Source organism: Sitodiplosis mosellana, unplaced genomic scaffold (genome assembly GCF_009176505.1).
Source record: "Sitodiplosis mosellana isolate CC-2019 unplaced genomic scaffold, AAFC_SMos_1.0 Smas_scaffold_6191, whole genome shotgun sequence".
NCBI lineage: Eukaryota > Metazoa > Arthropoda > Insecta > Diptera > Cecidomyiidae > Sitodiplosis > Sitodiplosis mosellana.
This window is the reverse complement of record NW_022601432.1, coordinates 5,424,067-5,440,376: the sequence shown is the minus strand read 5'-3', so window position 1 is coordinate 5,440,376 and position 16,310 is coordinate 5,424,067. Positions and strand designations below refer to the sequence as shown.

General features: G+C 37.9%; 1 protein-coding gene across 1 annotated transcript; it reads left to right on the top strand.

The window, feature by feature from the left end:
- The first annotated feature begins 8,962 nt into the window (after positions 1–8,962).
- Positions 8,963–16,010, top strand: LOC129576833 (serine-rich adhesin for platelets-like). Its single transcript, XM_055462671.1, has 9 exons — positions 8,963–9,487; positions 9,669–10,338; positions 10,503–10,704; positions 10,866–11,051; positions 11,196–11,351; positions 11,447–12,549; positions 12,637–14,566; positions 14,643–14,880; positions 15,022–16,010. The coding sequence occupies exons 3-9, from the start codon at positions 10,505–10,507 to the stop codon at positions 15,451–15,453; spliced, it is 4,245 nt and encodes a 1,414-aa protein (XP_055318646.1). The 5' UTR covers positions 8,963–9,487; positions 9,669–10,338; positions 10,503–10,504; the 3' UTR covers positions 15,454–16,010.
- Positions 16,011–16,310: the final 300 nt, after the last annotated feature.

The window sequence follows — 16,310 nt, the reverse complement described above, 5'->3', positions numbered from 1 at the left end:
TCTCTCTCTCTCTCTCTCTCTCTCTCTCTCTCTCTCTCTCTCTCTCTTGAAACTTACTTGAAATTAGGATTATCGTTTTTGTCCCGAGTGTTTTTTTTCTCTATCCTCAGAATGGACGCGGGACGATTCAGAAAGAATCAAATTGATTGTGTCGGGCCGTCGGTAGTGAGTTAAAAAAAAAACATAGGCAATCGAAAAGATTGCCACCGAAATCGAGACCGCATCACAATAAATCCAAATATCGATATCATTCATTCCGTTCACATGCATCGGTTCGCTTTTTTTTCGGTGGCCCACCGAACGCACGAGTTGCATGGATTTGCAATTTTCGACAGCAATCGTCAACGAAGGATTGCAGGCGAAGAGGGACAGAAAAAAAACAACTGCAACGAAAACAACAATGGCTAGACGTAAAAAAAGTAGCTATCCAGTTGACTTCAACCACGAAAATTGCGATGGGTAGGAGAAAATAAACTATAACAGCGAAAAAGAGAGCGAGACAGAGGTTTAAAAATGCACTCGATAACGAGTTACGTGCACTTTATTCTCTCTATCCGTGTGTGCGCTTCACTCAATTGTTGTGGAATGGCATTTTTTTCCAATATAGTATCATCATTTGGTGTTGTCGTTGTTGTTTGGTTATTTTTATCCAAGCTTCTGACAAGCGATCAAGGGATGCATCACATGCGTCACATACAGAAAAAAAAACGAGATGGCCAATTGTCTGCATTTGTAATTTATATTTTGGACGAGGAGCGACAAAATTTAACCACATTTTTTTTTTGTTGAGTATGTGCAATTTGTGCATCGTTCAGAGTCGCTTTTGACAAATCGGGCCAAAAATTGTATGTCATCACAGTATACAAACACAAATGTCTTCAGTTGAATGTTACAAAATGACCATGCTTCAGTTTCAAATGCGACAAATAAGAACGAGAATTTTGCGTCATTGAATTGCTTCAGCCGAGAAATCATAGCAATGCTTGTTTGTGTCTATAAATAGTTGACTTTAAACGTCTCCATGTCAAAAAGACATGATCCGCAGTACGTCAAACGAATTTCAATCGTTTCATTTTTGAAAGATAAGATTTGCTTTTCAGCGAACTGAAAACCATTTTCGTGGGCGAGTTTTTTATTTAAAGACGACCGAAGGAAAAGCTGAATACAGTCTGCCGTCGGCGAATTTTGTTCCAAAAATTCATTTAGTTAATTCAAAGAAAGGACTTGAAGAGCATATTTGGCTTATATTTTGACTGGAAAGTCTTTTATAAATTATTTACGCTCATTATGAACGAGATAAAATTGTGTTTCAAGCAACAAAATTTCTGTTTTTGTTCAAACGATTTCCGTCGAAGTTTGTTTGCATCGTATTTGTTTCTTTGGTCCAAAGCCCATCAATTATTCCCAATGAAAAACCGTTTATCAGATCGAATCAGCGTAAGCTTACCACTACTCCGAATGTGGTAACATTTTGCATTGCAATTGATGTGTGTGTTGTGTTCGAGCCATTGTTTGTGTTCGATTTGTGTCTATTTTGCAACAGTTAAATTGTATCCGCTGTATGTGCATTGTGCAGGATTTTGTCTAAATACTGTTGCTCTGCACAACTTTAATTACTTCCTTTAGTGCATTTGTTTCGAGCGCGCGCCCTTCTTCATTCGGTGCCCCTACGGTAATGTGTATACGGTCTCCGCTCCGCTCCGCCTCAACGACGCAAACGCTCCATCATTAGTGTTGCTATTTTGATTTAGTTATATTTTTATTCTTCGTGTTCACTTTAATGTTAATAATTTCCTTGTGTGTGCGAGCGCCTTCATTACATCTAACATCGCATACATTTTCTCGCTCTCGCTCTCGCTCCATGCCTTTGTCTCTCCCTCTCTTCCTCTCTCTTGCTTTTTCCGCTGTATCTTGATCTTTTACCATGCACTCCCATCCAATTTGATTTGTCTGCATTTTGCCATTGTTAGAGTGTGCTAAATTCGCGATAGCAAATTTTTTTTTTATTTATTCACAGTTATTACGAAACAAGGCGAACAATCAATATCACAAAGATACCAAGTTCAAAAGCATCAACAACATCACGGAATTTATTTGCCACTGGTTGATTTTGATCAAGGCAAATCGCGTTTTCCGCAGATATTTGATGTCATTGAAGAGCACATATACAATTGCTAGAGCCTTATTAGCAAAACAGACGTTGTGAACCAATTTTCTGCTCACCGGAAAACTCATTACAAGCATTTAAATTAAAGTGCACAATTCTTTAGTCTTTTATGTTGCTCTTCTGTTTCCTCAATGCATAATTGTTCATTTTTCTATCTGACTCCGAAGCCAAAGTTTGGTTTTTGATGTTTGCGCGTTGTTCACAATTTTCACATGAAAATAAATCCCAAATGATGCTAATTAGTTCTGTTATTCTAGTACAAATGTTATTGTTTCGCTGTTATTGTTAGAGTATTTATCCCTAATATTTGATATCATATGTCATTGTAACCAATTTCTAAATGGATTTTACACAAATTTAGCTCAAATTGCCTAATCCCTTTCTGGTAAAATCGGGTGCATCAAAACGGTGTTTAAAATGTGGTTGATTGTTTGAAATGACATGACAATAATTAATTCATAATCATCTGTCGCCCGATCGTGATGTTCAATTTGGGCTTAAAGTAGCTGCATAAAAAGAGCACCGCTGTGTTTGCACCGTCGGTCGGACAAATGTGTGATGCTCCTGTTGAGAAAATGTCCCGTTAACAATATCGACCACATGTCGCGCGTCCTATTACAGTCAAAACGGAATTTGCTTGGCTTCTGTGCCATCCTCGCTACCACCATCGTTGTTGTCAATGGCTGTTTTTAATTTCGCGTTGTTCGTATAAGAAAAATAAAATCCATGAAAATTACTTGAGATCCGATTTATGTCTTCATGCAGATTAAAAAAAAATACACGCTATTTTCGTTGTAAAGAGCCCTGATATCATAACATACAGACACACAAAGGGTATTTTGTGCTGATAATAAAAACATCGTCGCATAATATTTCCAAAATAGAAATTGGATGATTAGGTTTTTAATGCGCTCAAGCATTATTCCAACTTCTGTTATTCGCCTTTTCATGGTTGCGGTATATTATATGCGTCTAGTCACCCATTGCAGTCTAGTCGGTCTGTGTGCATTTTTCTCTTCTGCAAGTAGAAAAGAAAAATTTAAGAGAGACAGAGTGAGGGAAAGCGAGAGAAAGAGCGAAAAATCACGCAAGAGATTGATTCGAACCAACACCGAACGAAGCCGAGACGAGTCTATTAAACAATACAAAATATGGTTTCGGTGCACGCGTTTCCTCTACTTATGCCGTACTGAGATCTCCCAAGTTCACGCCAATGTATTTCACTCTATCATAGTTGTAGTCGTTTAACACAAAAGGATGAATGTGTTTGGGTTTCTATTTTCGACTGTTGTTGTTGTTTATCGGGTGAATATTTGATATGTACATGGGGGAAAAAAATCGGAGTTTGGTAACATTTACTTGACCCGCTCCCTACCAGTTAATAACGCGCACACAATTATTAATTATATTTTTATTATGACGATTACATACATATTAATTTCAGCTTACGTTTATTCCCGCTCTCTTTCTTTCTTTCTCTTCCCGCAAGTGAATAAACGACACAAAATAATTCTCTGGGGGAAGTGGATTACGCTTTTGTTGCGTTTAATCTACTCCGACGACAATATGATTCGTCTGATTTGTGTGGATTTCACCGAGCAGCTTAAATATTCCACGAGACAACAACAAGCCAAACGTAGCAACAGCAACAATTGAACAATATTTTACCCGCAAATGTGACATCCAAATCTGCGTAAGTGGATAGCGTACGAAAAGATATTGAAATATGCAAAAGACGATTATTTTGTTGGCTACGACTTTCGGATCGAGTTTGTTGGAAAACTGATTTTCTGCTGTCTACTCTTTTCCGTCGATGCACTCTTGGCAGACAATTATTTTGCCGATGATTTTGTTTTGTTGGCAACTTTTTTTCTACTATCAAAGTTCGTTTTGGGTACACGGATTGTTCATGATAAGGATATTTTCAACAGTGTTGAATCAACACTTGTTTAGAAAAAATGTTATTTTCGATTTAGACAATCAGTATTTTCAAAGCATTTTCTAGTTATAGCCCATTTTTTTTCAATGGTTTTTTTTTAGCAACAAATAAAGCCTTTGTCGATTTTATTCGCACAAAGTGTGCCGTTTATTGTGGTAATTAGAATTTTCAATGAATTGGTGGCGCTGGTGTTTCGAAAAGATCAAAAACATCGAGCTGATTTGAGAGATGAAATTAGCAATGATGTCATTATTATCAAAAGAGAGGGATTGGGTAGCCGAAAAAATGAAAATCAACCATATACTCTGTGTATCTGTTGATCGACAAAATCGTATCTCATTTCAAATTCTCTTTCTCTCTCTGTGTGTGTGTGTTGCGGAAAATATTTTTCGAGTGTTTATTTTCCTTTGTTGTGATGATGCCGTTCACACCGTAATATAAATAAAAATTAAAAGCTTTGCACAGAGTGGCTCAAAGGAAACCTCACAAAAGTAAAATGCCTTGTGTGTGTGTGTACATGTATAATATTTGACAAATTGGCGGCATCGTGCATGAAAGCGCCCGCGCGCGCGCACACACACACACACACACATAATCTCATTGATGATGCAAAACCATAGAGCGAGCAGCTAGCATCATAGAAAATTATAAGTGAATATTCCCGCCCCCTGTGAAAACTGATCCATTTTCCACGCTGTCGCAATTGTATTTAAATCGAGCGCATAGCTTGTAAAATTGTCGAAACAATGGCGTTCAAAGTAAAAACGACTAACTGAAACACAAATGTAATTTACGCCAATAAATGCTCATCGAAATGGTACCACTGTGCATGTATACAGAGCGAGAAAGCGAGCATTTGCTATCATATGTCACAATCAGCATCGCATCATTTCATTATTTAATAAACCATTATTATCGAACAAACAGCAGCGGACAACGAAAGATGCTAAGTATAACATTTGATGAAGGATATTTTTCTATTTTTTTGGAACGTGATGTGATGGTGATGTTATTGTTGCTGTTGTATTTTTTTCTTTCTATGTTCAGCCCCGTTGCCGATGTTTAGCGCAAATTGCACATAGAACTATGCACTTGGCTGAACCGCCTATTTTGCATTAACAATACATAGAGTTTTCGAGCATATGCACCGAACCAATAAATAATTTCGGGTAGTGACATTCACTCGGGTTTCGGCGCATTGCGACTCCGTGCAATCACAAAACGGTTGTCACCAGTTTTTGCGGCATACGAACTATTTTTTTTGCCCAACCAAATCCCACACAAATATATGAGACATACACACAACTCGACAATAATGCAATTTTAGATAACAATAACAAAAACACGTAATAATAACAGCAATACCGTATGGCACGAACCAAATAAAAAAATTAACGGACTATCTAATGCACTTTCAATGCTAATTTTCAATTTGTACCGCGCTTTTTTTTCGCCGATGGTGTCGAACGCGAGTATCATTTGGCCCGATTGATTTGAAAGTTTTACTTCTTCTGTTACTAGGATACAATTTATTTCACAAATGCAATGCGATTTGTTTCAGTGACGGAAGGAAAACTCCTATTTCTTTCAACTGCGAGTTTTTTTTACTATTCCTTTTTTCCGTATTTTTCTTCAAGTTTTTTCACTTTGTTTTCCAGCGCAAGCAATTGGAATCAAAGAAAACTTTTAAATATGCACTGAAAACATCAAAAAAGCATTTAAAATGGGAACGGCCAACCTTTTATGATACGAATACGCACCGCATTTCCGGAGAAGTCATTTTTGTTTTACGACTTTTATCTCGTCTATCGAATTGGATTTTACTTCCTTGTTTGATTCGACGATGCGTACGATGACGAAATTTGCCTCCGCCAAATTCCATATCGCTTGAAAATGTGCCATGGAAAGCAGCACGCACAAACGTTTTTGTACGCATGCATCCAACCAACCGAAAACGGACCGTTGTTTGATACACATTTAACAAAAAGGAATTGATTGAATTATCAAAACGCAAAATGTTTCTATTAAAATGTGCAAATTAGATTATTGTTTTCTTCATTCGACACTCTTTTTCTCTACCTCTCCCCCGTTGCCAGCAAGGAAATTCAAGCGAAAGTGTCGCTTTAGATATATGTATAATAAAATTTACTTAGCAACGGCGTCGGGTATTTTTATGACACGCCAATTCGAGCTGAAAATTCGCTTCAAAATAAAGTTGATATTCAAATTTCGACAGTATAATTTTTTCGTCCATCATTTCAATGTCTTACAACGCCCAACACACAAAGCAAAGCAGTAGTCTAATGGCGGTGGTTTTAGACGCCTCGGGTACTTTTCCACCGAGAATTTGGCAATGTGCACAAATCGACAAGTCTCTCTCTCTCTCTCTCTCTCTCTCTCTCTCTCTCTCTTTCTCTTTCTCTCTCTCTCTCTCTCTCTCTCTCTCTCTCTCTCTCTCTCTCTCTTTTGCTTTGCTCGCTACGTAAAATTTATCCGCATAAATTTGAAATTCCCAAACGTAAAAGGCGAACAAGACGTGAATATGCATGCATAATGTGCCGGTTTGTCCTGTGTTGCATGTGTTTACATTTCGATGTTCGCTTCAACCAAACGCACCACCAAACATCCAACCGTAAACGACTAATTTAAATTTAATTATCGCTTTTTTCTACACCATTTTCTGCAAGTGATTGAAATGGTCGGAAGCAAGGACTCGATTTGAGCATTTTTCGAAGACCTTTTCTTGCTCGAGGATGCGTTCTTATGGGAAAAGATAAGCGAAATTTGTTTTTGGGGAACTGAAAATGCTCACGGTTAGTTTGGGTTAAATTTCAGCACTTAAATTAAATTCAATGAATTTTATGTAAATTCCACAACAAATCGACCGTTTAGATTTTGTATACGGTTTTCAACATCTAAATTTGGTCGACCATCACCATTGAAGAATGGCTGTCGAAAAAAAAACCTTGAAATACAAAAAATATTCTCATTTAAAAACAAATCGCACTGCTTTTCAATCGATCAACGAATTTTTCGCCGTTTTATTTGACATTTTCATACATTGAAAATTTTGTCCTTTTTTGGTTAAAATTTTGGTTTAGAACACATTTTCAAATTTAACATAACAATTTCGATCCTAAAGCGTAATTTTTCAGTATTCTCAATTTTGTCCCGAAGCGATTCAAGATAAAATTTCCTTCATGCACCCGAATGCAAAACGGCATATGAATTCAATGTCAAACCCATTTGTAAGCGAGATGTGATGATAATCGCACATTTGTTCTATTTTATCGAACATAATTAAATCATCTCGAATAAATCTACACCGATCATTTATAGATCGGTGAATGGTTTATGGTGTGCGATAAACACTTCATAAATATCAATTGGCAAGAAAATAAGAGGGGGGCCCTATATCATTTTATTATTTACTCGCATCATCTTTCAATTTCCTATTTGTCAAACCTACACACATACTCACGTCCTATTTTGTGTCGCAACTCATCGACTCCGTCTATAATTCGAGTCGAGTATTATTTAAACGACGACTCGCTACAATTCCCACTTGAAGTGTTAGTAGTGTCAATTAAATAACCGTTTCGTATGGCTTAATATCTATAAATAAAAACCACTAGTCAACAAGACCAACAACAATAACTTATGGCCATATTTTATTTTCCTTTTCCTTTTTTTTTCGTTCGGTTCATTGAAATAATGGGGTGAAGTATATATATTTTTGTTGGGCTTATAACAAATACAAAACTTTTATCGAAACTTCAAAGATTCACAACGGTCTCAGATCGTTCAACATAATCTAATGATGGAAGAAGAATAGAGAGAGAGAGAGAGAGAGAGCCAAAAAAAAAAGAAGTTGGAAGGTTGGAAAAATTGTATCTTATTCGTTACCAGCCAATTTTCGATATTTTGTTTGATAATTCGATGGTATCACCACCCCTACACACATACGCACGGTCGAGATGAGGGATGCAAGTAATAACACGAACAACAACAAGACAACAACAACACACACAGAGAGAGATAAAACGACACCAGTTACTGCAGGCAAAAGGAGCGTTTAAATTCAATTATCTTCGCTATTTTTCCGGCCGCTTTACAAATGCTATTACTATCACATCGCACACCCAATGAATATATATATATATATATATATATATATGTGTATATGGCGTGGGCATATCATATTGCACAATATGCGCTAGCTGCTTACATCTTGAATGACGAGAGAGAAAAAACTTTGACCAAATTATATGATTTTATTTGTGGGCCACATGCTTCTCTATTCGCAATATCATGTACGCGCTCTTATTGCACCATGAGGCTAATTCTTCGTTTTCCCGTCATTCAGCCATACTACGCCACGAATTACATCGAATTAGCCCAATAAAACAAATTTGGATGCATAAATTCGAGACACTTCTCGAAAACGTTGATAAATGATTAAATTTTATTGGCAGCATAAAATGTTGATTTAAATTGCTTGGAGCAAATCGTTATTTTATCTATTTTTGCGAGCATAAGACAATGGCATTTTGGAATGGGATCCAAAGACCAAAAAAAAATGACAAAAATATTTTTATCCGTTATGTTCAACGGGTTGGTAAAATCAGTAGCTTCAGTTTAGTATGCTATCGTTTACTGTTACAAAAAGAAAGAAGAAGAACAAAAATAAAATGCTGAAACGGAGGAAAGACTGGTCAAAACCGTGCCGCAGCGCCATCTCCCGAAAACATTGACAAACCATCCAAAGTTAGTACATGAGCCAAAAACTATTTAGAACAAAAATTTTTTTCACATCATCTTGAAAAAAAAAATGTAAAACCATTTATCATCACAATAAACGAAGAATCAATCGTGAAATTCAAACCGTTAATTTCAGTCGGTTTCACAAAGAATACAATGAATTTTCGAAAATCACGCGAAAACTCACGACACGGCCTCCGTAAAGCAGATCCAACTGTTGTATACACAGATGCAATGAATTTGTTTAATGCAAGCAGCAAAGGGAAAAAAAGGAAAAAAGCAATAAACTTGTGATTTGTGAACAGAGACGCACACACACATTGACATGAATCGCGCACATCGACCGTATTCTGACAATTGCCGAAAGAGACGAAACAACTAAATATACACATACTGAGAGAGACCTCAATCGAATGTATATATATATACATATATGTGTGCTTCAGTGACAGTATTGTGAAGCACAGTACAAATAGAGAAAAAAAACTCAGTCTCTCTTTTTTTTAATCGTGTTAATATGTAAATGGAAATGCACAGAGACAAACAGCTCGATTGGGTTATTCGTGGATTAAAACAAGCCGCTAATCACTTTTTATAAAATATGAACTACACCTGATCGGGTAAAATTTTTCTTTCCGTTTCATATCTGTGTCATAAGCACGGGCTATGTATATATCGCTTGCATTTTTGACATTCTCATAAAACAATAAAAAAAAGCAGCAGCAGCAGCAGCAGCAATAGAAGCGAAGAATCAACCTATAGAATTATATACTAAATATTTGTTCGTTCTTTCATCCGTAGGTCTTATTCGCAAATAAATTATTGGATTTACCTCTTGACCAAAGCCCATGAAAATTGACATTTTTTTTGTCTACACAAAATTGGCAGCAGATCTCAGAACTTCATGAATGGAACAACCGATCAGATTTATCGCATTTGACGACATTTATCAGAGAGCCCATTTCCATTTTGGTTGCTGTCATTATTCGCTGCATTGGCCAAATATCTGCATCGATATAAGAGACCAGTTTTTTTTCTGCTTCTGTTCATCGTGGCTGTCGTAGTCGTGCATTCTAATTTCCTGAAACAACATACGAGCGAGATAGAGACAGAGAGAAAGAGCAGCGAGTGAATTCAAGTGAAATAGTGTACAAAAATTTATGCATTGAAAGTAAAGGAAAATTTATTACGAAATAACGGGCATACACACGGAACGCAAAGCACAATTCATTTGTAATTCCAGATAAGCAAGAAAAAATTGCAATTTTGTCTCTGTTGTCTTGTTTAGTGGCCGAAAAGTTTTTTTTTTGCGAATGAAGAGTTTTTCGTGTAAAGTGTGTAAGCATATGCAGCGCATATATGTGTGCATATACGATTGAGTGCGCCGAATGCAATCATCATCCCGTCAAACATTAGCAATAAGAAAATACTGAACAAACAACCTTTGAACACATAGGTTTTAATCCATTCGGTGAGTAATACAGAATCCATTAGATTTTTTTTAGCACATACAACTCTATTTTCCCCTCTCCCGCTCTCTTTACCGTTCCACCGTGTATCGTTAATATTTGCTTATAATTTCGATTTTTTTTTTCTTCACATTTTCGTTTGTTTTTTTTTCACATTCATTTTCAGAAATGGAACGATGTACAGACATTCGGTCGTCAACACCTCCACTCAAAACAATACCAATCACATCCAAATCGAAGGAGAATGGAAAACAATTCGAAACATCATTGTATGATAAGGAAGATCAGGTCGACATTTGTCGACCAATGTCATCCACAGCAGACGATACGTTGTACGTATCATTAACGCCGCGTGCATCAAAATCAAGGTTTGCTATAGGTTTCACCAATTGAAAATTGATTTTTTTACATTGAATTCTCTCTAATCACGTTCATTTTATTCTAAGCTTAGCATAATGCAAACGAAAAATATGTTGTTAAAAACTAATTGAATTTTTTTTTTCTCCCTCGATTCTGTTTCACATTGAAGTGTCCTTTGTAATTATGATTCGACGTCAGAGGAAGAAGGTGAAGTGACGGAAAGCAATTCAAAATCCAAATCAGATCGCTGCGAAAGCACAAAATCATCTGTGATCAATGAAAAAATTCGAAAGTCTGAGGAGCGTGACCGAAAACATCGCCGGGATAGACGGAGAAGCAGGGACTCTTCATCCAGGTGAGAAATGAAACCATTTTCTGTCATGTAAACACAAGATAGTTCGATTTTTTTTCTGCTGATTTTCAATTTGAATGAATTTTATATTTCGAGTTGAATTGGAGTTGTTGATTGATTGGCTTTGACTTGGTTTACTTCCAACAGAAGAAAAAGTAAGGATCGCAAACCTCGACGTAGTTCATCAAGGCATCGTAGCAAAGAATATCACAATAAACGAAGGCGAAGTAGGTCAAAAAAACGGTTTAATGATTCAAAAGATGCTTTTCTGTCCAAAGAGCCGCTGAAAAATAGAGAAATGCGGTATGTTTGCCACTCACTGCCCCCATTTTATGGTTGAAATGAATACACAATTAAAAAATATTTGAAAAATAATTCATTCCTTCACTTTTATGTAGTCGAACGATTGCCGAACCAGTTATCGAGTATTGCGAAAATGGTCGATATCCGTGCAGTTGGCGAAATCGACTAAATCTTGAGCCGAAACAAAAGGTGCGCCGTACAAATGATACGGCTGTTATGCATACGGTAAACGTTGTTAAAACTTATGATGAAGATGAAGAAGAGGACAGTACGTCAGAGCAAATTGCCAAAAATGCCACAGAACAGTGTTCAACAATTCCGGATCGAAAATGTGTCGAAACTCTGGAAAATGGTTCTTCTTCACCCAGCAAACTGAACAAAACCAGCGACGACTGTTTTAAGTCGATCGCCGACAATAATGTCAAAATGGTGGATAAAGTAAGCGAACAAAATGCCACGGAAGATGTTTTAAGCAGCGAACAGGATTATTTGCCATCAAATAGTCAGAGACCTGTAAATTCTGAGCAATCTCCGAACCAACAACATGCCGCAAATGAATGTGATGTTGGAACACCGAACAAAACCAATTCGCCATCGCATGAATCCAGTGATAATATGGACGTAACGTCAACTACTCAAGAACCTCCAAAAACGCCACCCATCACCATCATCAGTAAAAAGACGACCGAATCGATATTGTCCGAGGATAAGATGAAACAATATATCGATGAATATGATAGCTTTATTCAGCAAGTGTCATCACCACTCAATGAATCACTGAAAACGATTGAATTTGATGCAAATATCGCAGCACCAGTGTTACAAACAAACCAAAGTACATCCGATTCGATGGCACAGGAATCGACAGATCTGGCCAACGACAAAGATGTACGCAAAAATGAAGTGTCATCAACGTCTTCCGCACAGCAAAAATACCAAATGAAAACGAACAAACAACAGTCATCATCGTCATCCAGTTCGGAGAGTAGCAGCTCAAGTGATTCGTCGTCATCATCGTCGAGCTCAGACAGCAGCAGTTCATCAGATAGTTCGTCAAGTTCGACTTCAGATGATGACAGTAGCAATGACGAATCACCACGCCGGCGACGACGACGTCGACGAAAATCCAGTTCGAAAAGTAGCTCATCGCGATCCGCTTCAAAGTCACCACGCATACGGTCTTCAAAATCAAGCTATCGTAAGTATTTTGTTGATTATTTGGTGGAATTATGTAAGTGCGAATAAGAAAATGAAATAATAAATGCTCTATTCCGTTCTTTTTCAGTTGATTCATCAAAAGCGTCCCACACCAATGTGGATGGTTTGGATTTTACCGTTGGAAATGATAAAACCTATACTAATGGTATCGAAGCGTCTATCAAACCGAATGCATTCATAAAAAATATGAGTTTTGCGGTCGATACACTGAAAAATCTGGAGAAACTAATTGATTCCGACGATGAAGATGATTTGTTGCGTAACCTTGAGACATACAAGAATCAAATGAACGAAATAAAATTGGCGAAAAAAGCGGCCGATCGATCAAAACTCGACGAAACACCATCGAATGAAAACAGTTTCAATGACAGCTCAAAGATTGTCGAAAATGGCGCTCTGGTGCACGAAAGTGAACGAAAGAAAATCTCGTTAAAATTGAAATCAACAACAACAACATTAAAGCAACAATCGAAAGAGTTGAACGAGTCATTCCTTGATGACGGACACGAGGTGCAAGAGGAAAAACCAGAGCAGAATCAGGGGCAAGAATTGTCAATTCGAAGCGAAACCGATAATAAATTGCCATCAGCTTCAAATCATCACAACGAACTAATTGAGAAACGATTGAGTGAGGGCAGCACCAGTATGACATCGTCCAAAAAGAAAAGTAGTCACCGAAAAGATGACCGCAAATCGCGGCGTAGTGAAGATCGAAAAACACGGCGCAGTGAGGAGAGAAATTGTTCGAAACGAAGTGAAGAACGAGACCGTCGGTCTCGGCGAAGTGAAGAACGAAAAGAGGAAAAGCACTCAAAACGAAGCGAAGAAAAACGTTCTCGCCGAAGTGAGGAGCATCGTTCAAGGCGTAGCGAAGAGAGACGATCACGGCGTTGCGATGATGAAAAACGGCCACGCCGCAGTGAAGAGAGACGGTCCAAACGAAGACATGAGCGTTCGCCAGTCAGTCCCAGCCACTATCGTGATTCATATTACTCGCCACCGTATCGAAATCGGTCATTGTCACCACTGCCACGTGGACCGCGCACACCACCAAATACTCCGCCGCCAAATGCCACCGAATTCGATGAGTTCCGCTCGGATGATATGGCCATGCGGCACATGCCACCGTACGGTAATGCATCGATGCCACCACCAGCAGCTCATTATCAACCCGGTCCCAATCAATTCACGGCGCCCAATCTACCACCGAATGTGCCAAACTACATGAACGAATATGCGGCATATATGCATCCCAATCGTGTGCCCATACCACCGCTACAATATAATCGCCCTCCGCCCAGCATCAACACACCAACCGGAATGATGCCAGGTGCCAACAGTGAATACTATTATCACAATTCGTCGTCGCACGCACCACTATCGCAGCAGCAGCAACATCTATCAAACCAATCGATTCCATCAAATTCATACTCAAACCTCATCGAAGTGTCACCGTATGGTACGCCGAATTCATCAAATGTCGATTGCATTCGAAAGCAGTCGGAAAATCGTCGCAAACCAACAATTGCTGTACAAAAAGGTAATGTGCTGGAGATTGTGCCAAGTGCCGAGCCTCAGTGTGATCGAAATGCCCATTCGGCCGATATCGAGAAATCGAATCGAGTGCTGGCAATCGAAAAACAACATCAGCAGGCGTTGTTACGTCAAAAACAGGATCGCCTCAAACGCAAAATGGAACGACACCAAAAACGATTGGATCGAGCAAAACGCAAGGAATATCTTTTGAATGAATTGAACCGATTGAGTCATTTGATGACCGTTGGTGATGATGGGAAAATTGTTAAGGCCAGCGAAATACTGAAATCGATTACATTCGATGGCACCAGCATCAAATTGGCCAATGCCAAAGAATCCGACGAAAATGACGAGCATGAAGACATTTACATTGAACCGCCAATACATTCGTATAATCCTGAAGCCCAAGTCGGTCGGAGCATTCTGTCGGAACGAAACCGCAATGAAAAAACCACAACCAAGTAAGTGCTTTACTGGACGCCATACCTCTATGAAACAAAAAAACTAAAATTGTTTGTCATTTTTCATTTGTTGCAGGGAACAAAACGCACAAAAACGTCGAGGCGTTCTCTTTGCCGATGGTGTCGTACCCGGCGAAGGTACATCAGCATCCGATGACAGTGCGGACGAAGATGATGACAATATAACTAAACCAAAGAAACTGTCGGCACGCGCTAAAGGCAAAAAAAACGCCAAGAATATGGTATTGCCACCATTTTCGAGCATACCAACGTCAATGATGTTCCTTGAAAAGGAGAATTCATTCGAAACAAAGGTGAGTTTACATTGATTTCATCGCCAAATATTGCTTTGGTGACTATGGCGTTTCTTGATTTCAAAAAGAGCCGAAAATTGGAGAAAAATGACAAAATGAATTGAAATTTCTAATTGAAATAAAAACCAATTTGAATTATAGATCGAAGAAGATGATCGACAAATTGTACCGCCACCACCACCCGGATCCCCTCCACCGCATTTACCGCAACCAAAGCTTAAAGATCCGGATAAATTTATCGTGAATCAATTGCTTTACTTCCATTATAACTCGAGAAGTAACGAAATGATAATAACGCCAGCGCCAACCATCATGCCAGTGATGAATACAATGGCACCACCGCCAGTCATTCAGCCAGCACTACCGCCGCCACCGCAGCCCATTCAACAAATTCAGCCACCGCCCGTGCAACCACCATATCCATTCAAAGTGAATAGCAGTCGGCATCATAGCGATTCAAAAGTATCAAAATCAAGTCGATCATCATCCAGCTCAAAGCACTATCATTCGTCACACAAGTCAATGCACGCGAGCCACGAAACCAATTTGATCGTTTTATCCGATCAAACGTGAACGGACTTGAGAACACCAATAAACGGAGTTTATCGACTATCATTTTTAATCCGACGAACAAAATCCACGAACACACAAACAAAAACATTTCAAACACGAAGTTCAAACGACATTCACGAAACGGTTTAGATTAGTGTCCGACAAATTTAAGTTTGTATTTTTTTTTTAGGTATAACAATTGAATACGCGTTTATTTGTGCGTATAAGCGTTTTATTTGTGAGCGACTCATTCAATGAAGAGAAGAGAAAAAAAAAACAATATCGATCATGACATCAACAACAAAAACAACCAATTGATTTCATGTGTTGAGACGAAAACTGATTTGGTGTTTCAAAACCAAAGCCACTGGTATTAATGACAATTGTATTTTTTGTTTAAATAACAAAAACAACTGAAATTGAATTCGAGTCATCCGGATTTGCCGGTAGTTCAATTAACACAAAGGTGAAGAAGAAACAAGGGAAAAAAAATCGCAAAACCAATTCTTTGTCCAAAATGTATTTCGAAAGAAGAATAAAGAATCATAGTTTAATTTTAAACACTCGTAAACATTGAAGTTGAATGGTGTTTTTTTTTCTTCATTTTCTTTGTTCCATATTCACTGACACCGCAAATATGTAACCTCTTAATCGAAATTACAAATTTGAAAAAGTTGCAATCGGCGCAACCGCTGAAAATACAAAAATTCTCAACGAATCAAAAACGAAATAAAGTCAAACATTAATTAAGTTTTTTTTTTATTTATTTCTCTTTTTTGTAAAACTTGATTGTTAACTTTCCTTTAACTTTTAATCTGCATCTTTTTTTTTGTTTGTTTTCATTTTTAAATGGTAAAAAAAAAACAATGGTAACAAGA

Coding starts and splice junctions, on each gene's coding strand:
- LOC129576833 (XM_055462671.1), top strand. CDS start 10,505: ATGGAACGATGTACAGACATTCGGTCGTCAACACCTCCACTCAAAACA. Junction 10,705..10,865: donor CCGCGTGCATCAAAATCAAG/GTTTGCTATAGG, acceptor TTCACATTGAAG/TGTCCTTTGTAATTATGATT. Junction 14,567..14,642: donor AATGAAAAAACCACAACCAA/GTAAGTGCTTTA, acceptor CATTTGTTGCAG/GGAACAAAACGCACAAAAAC.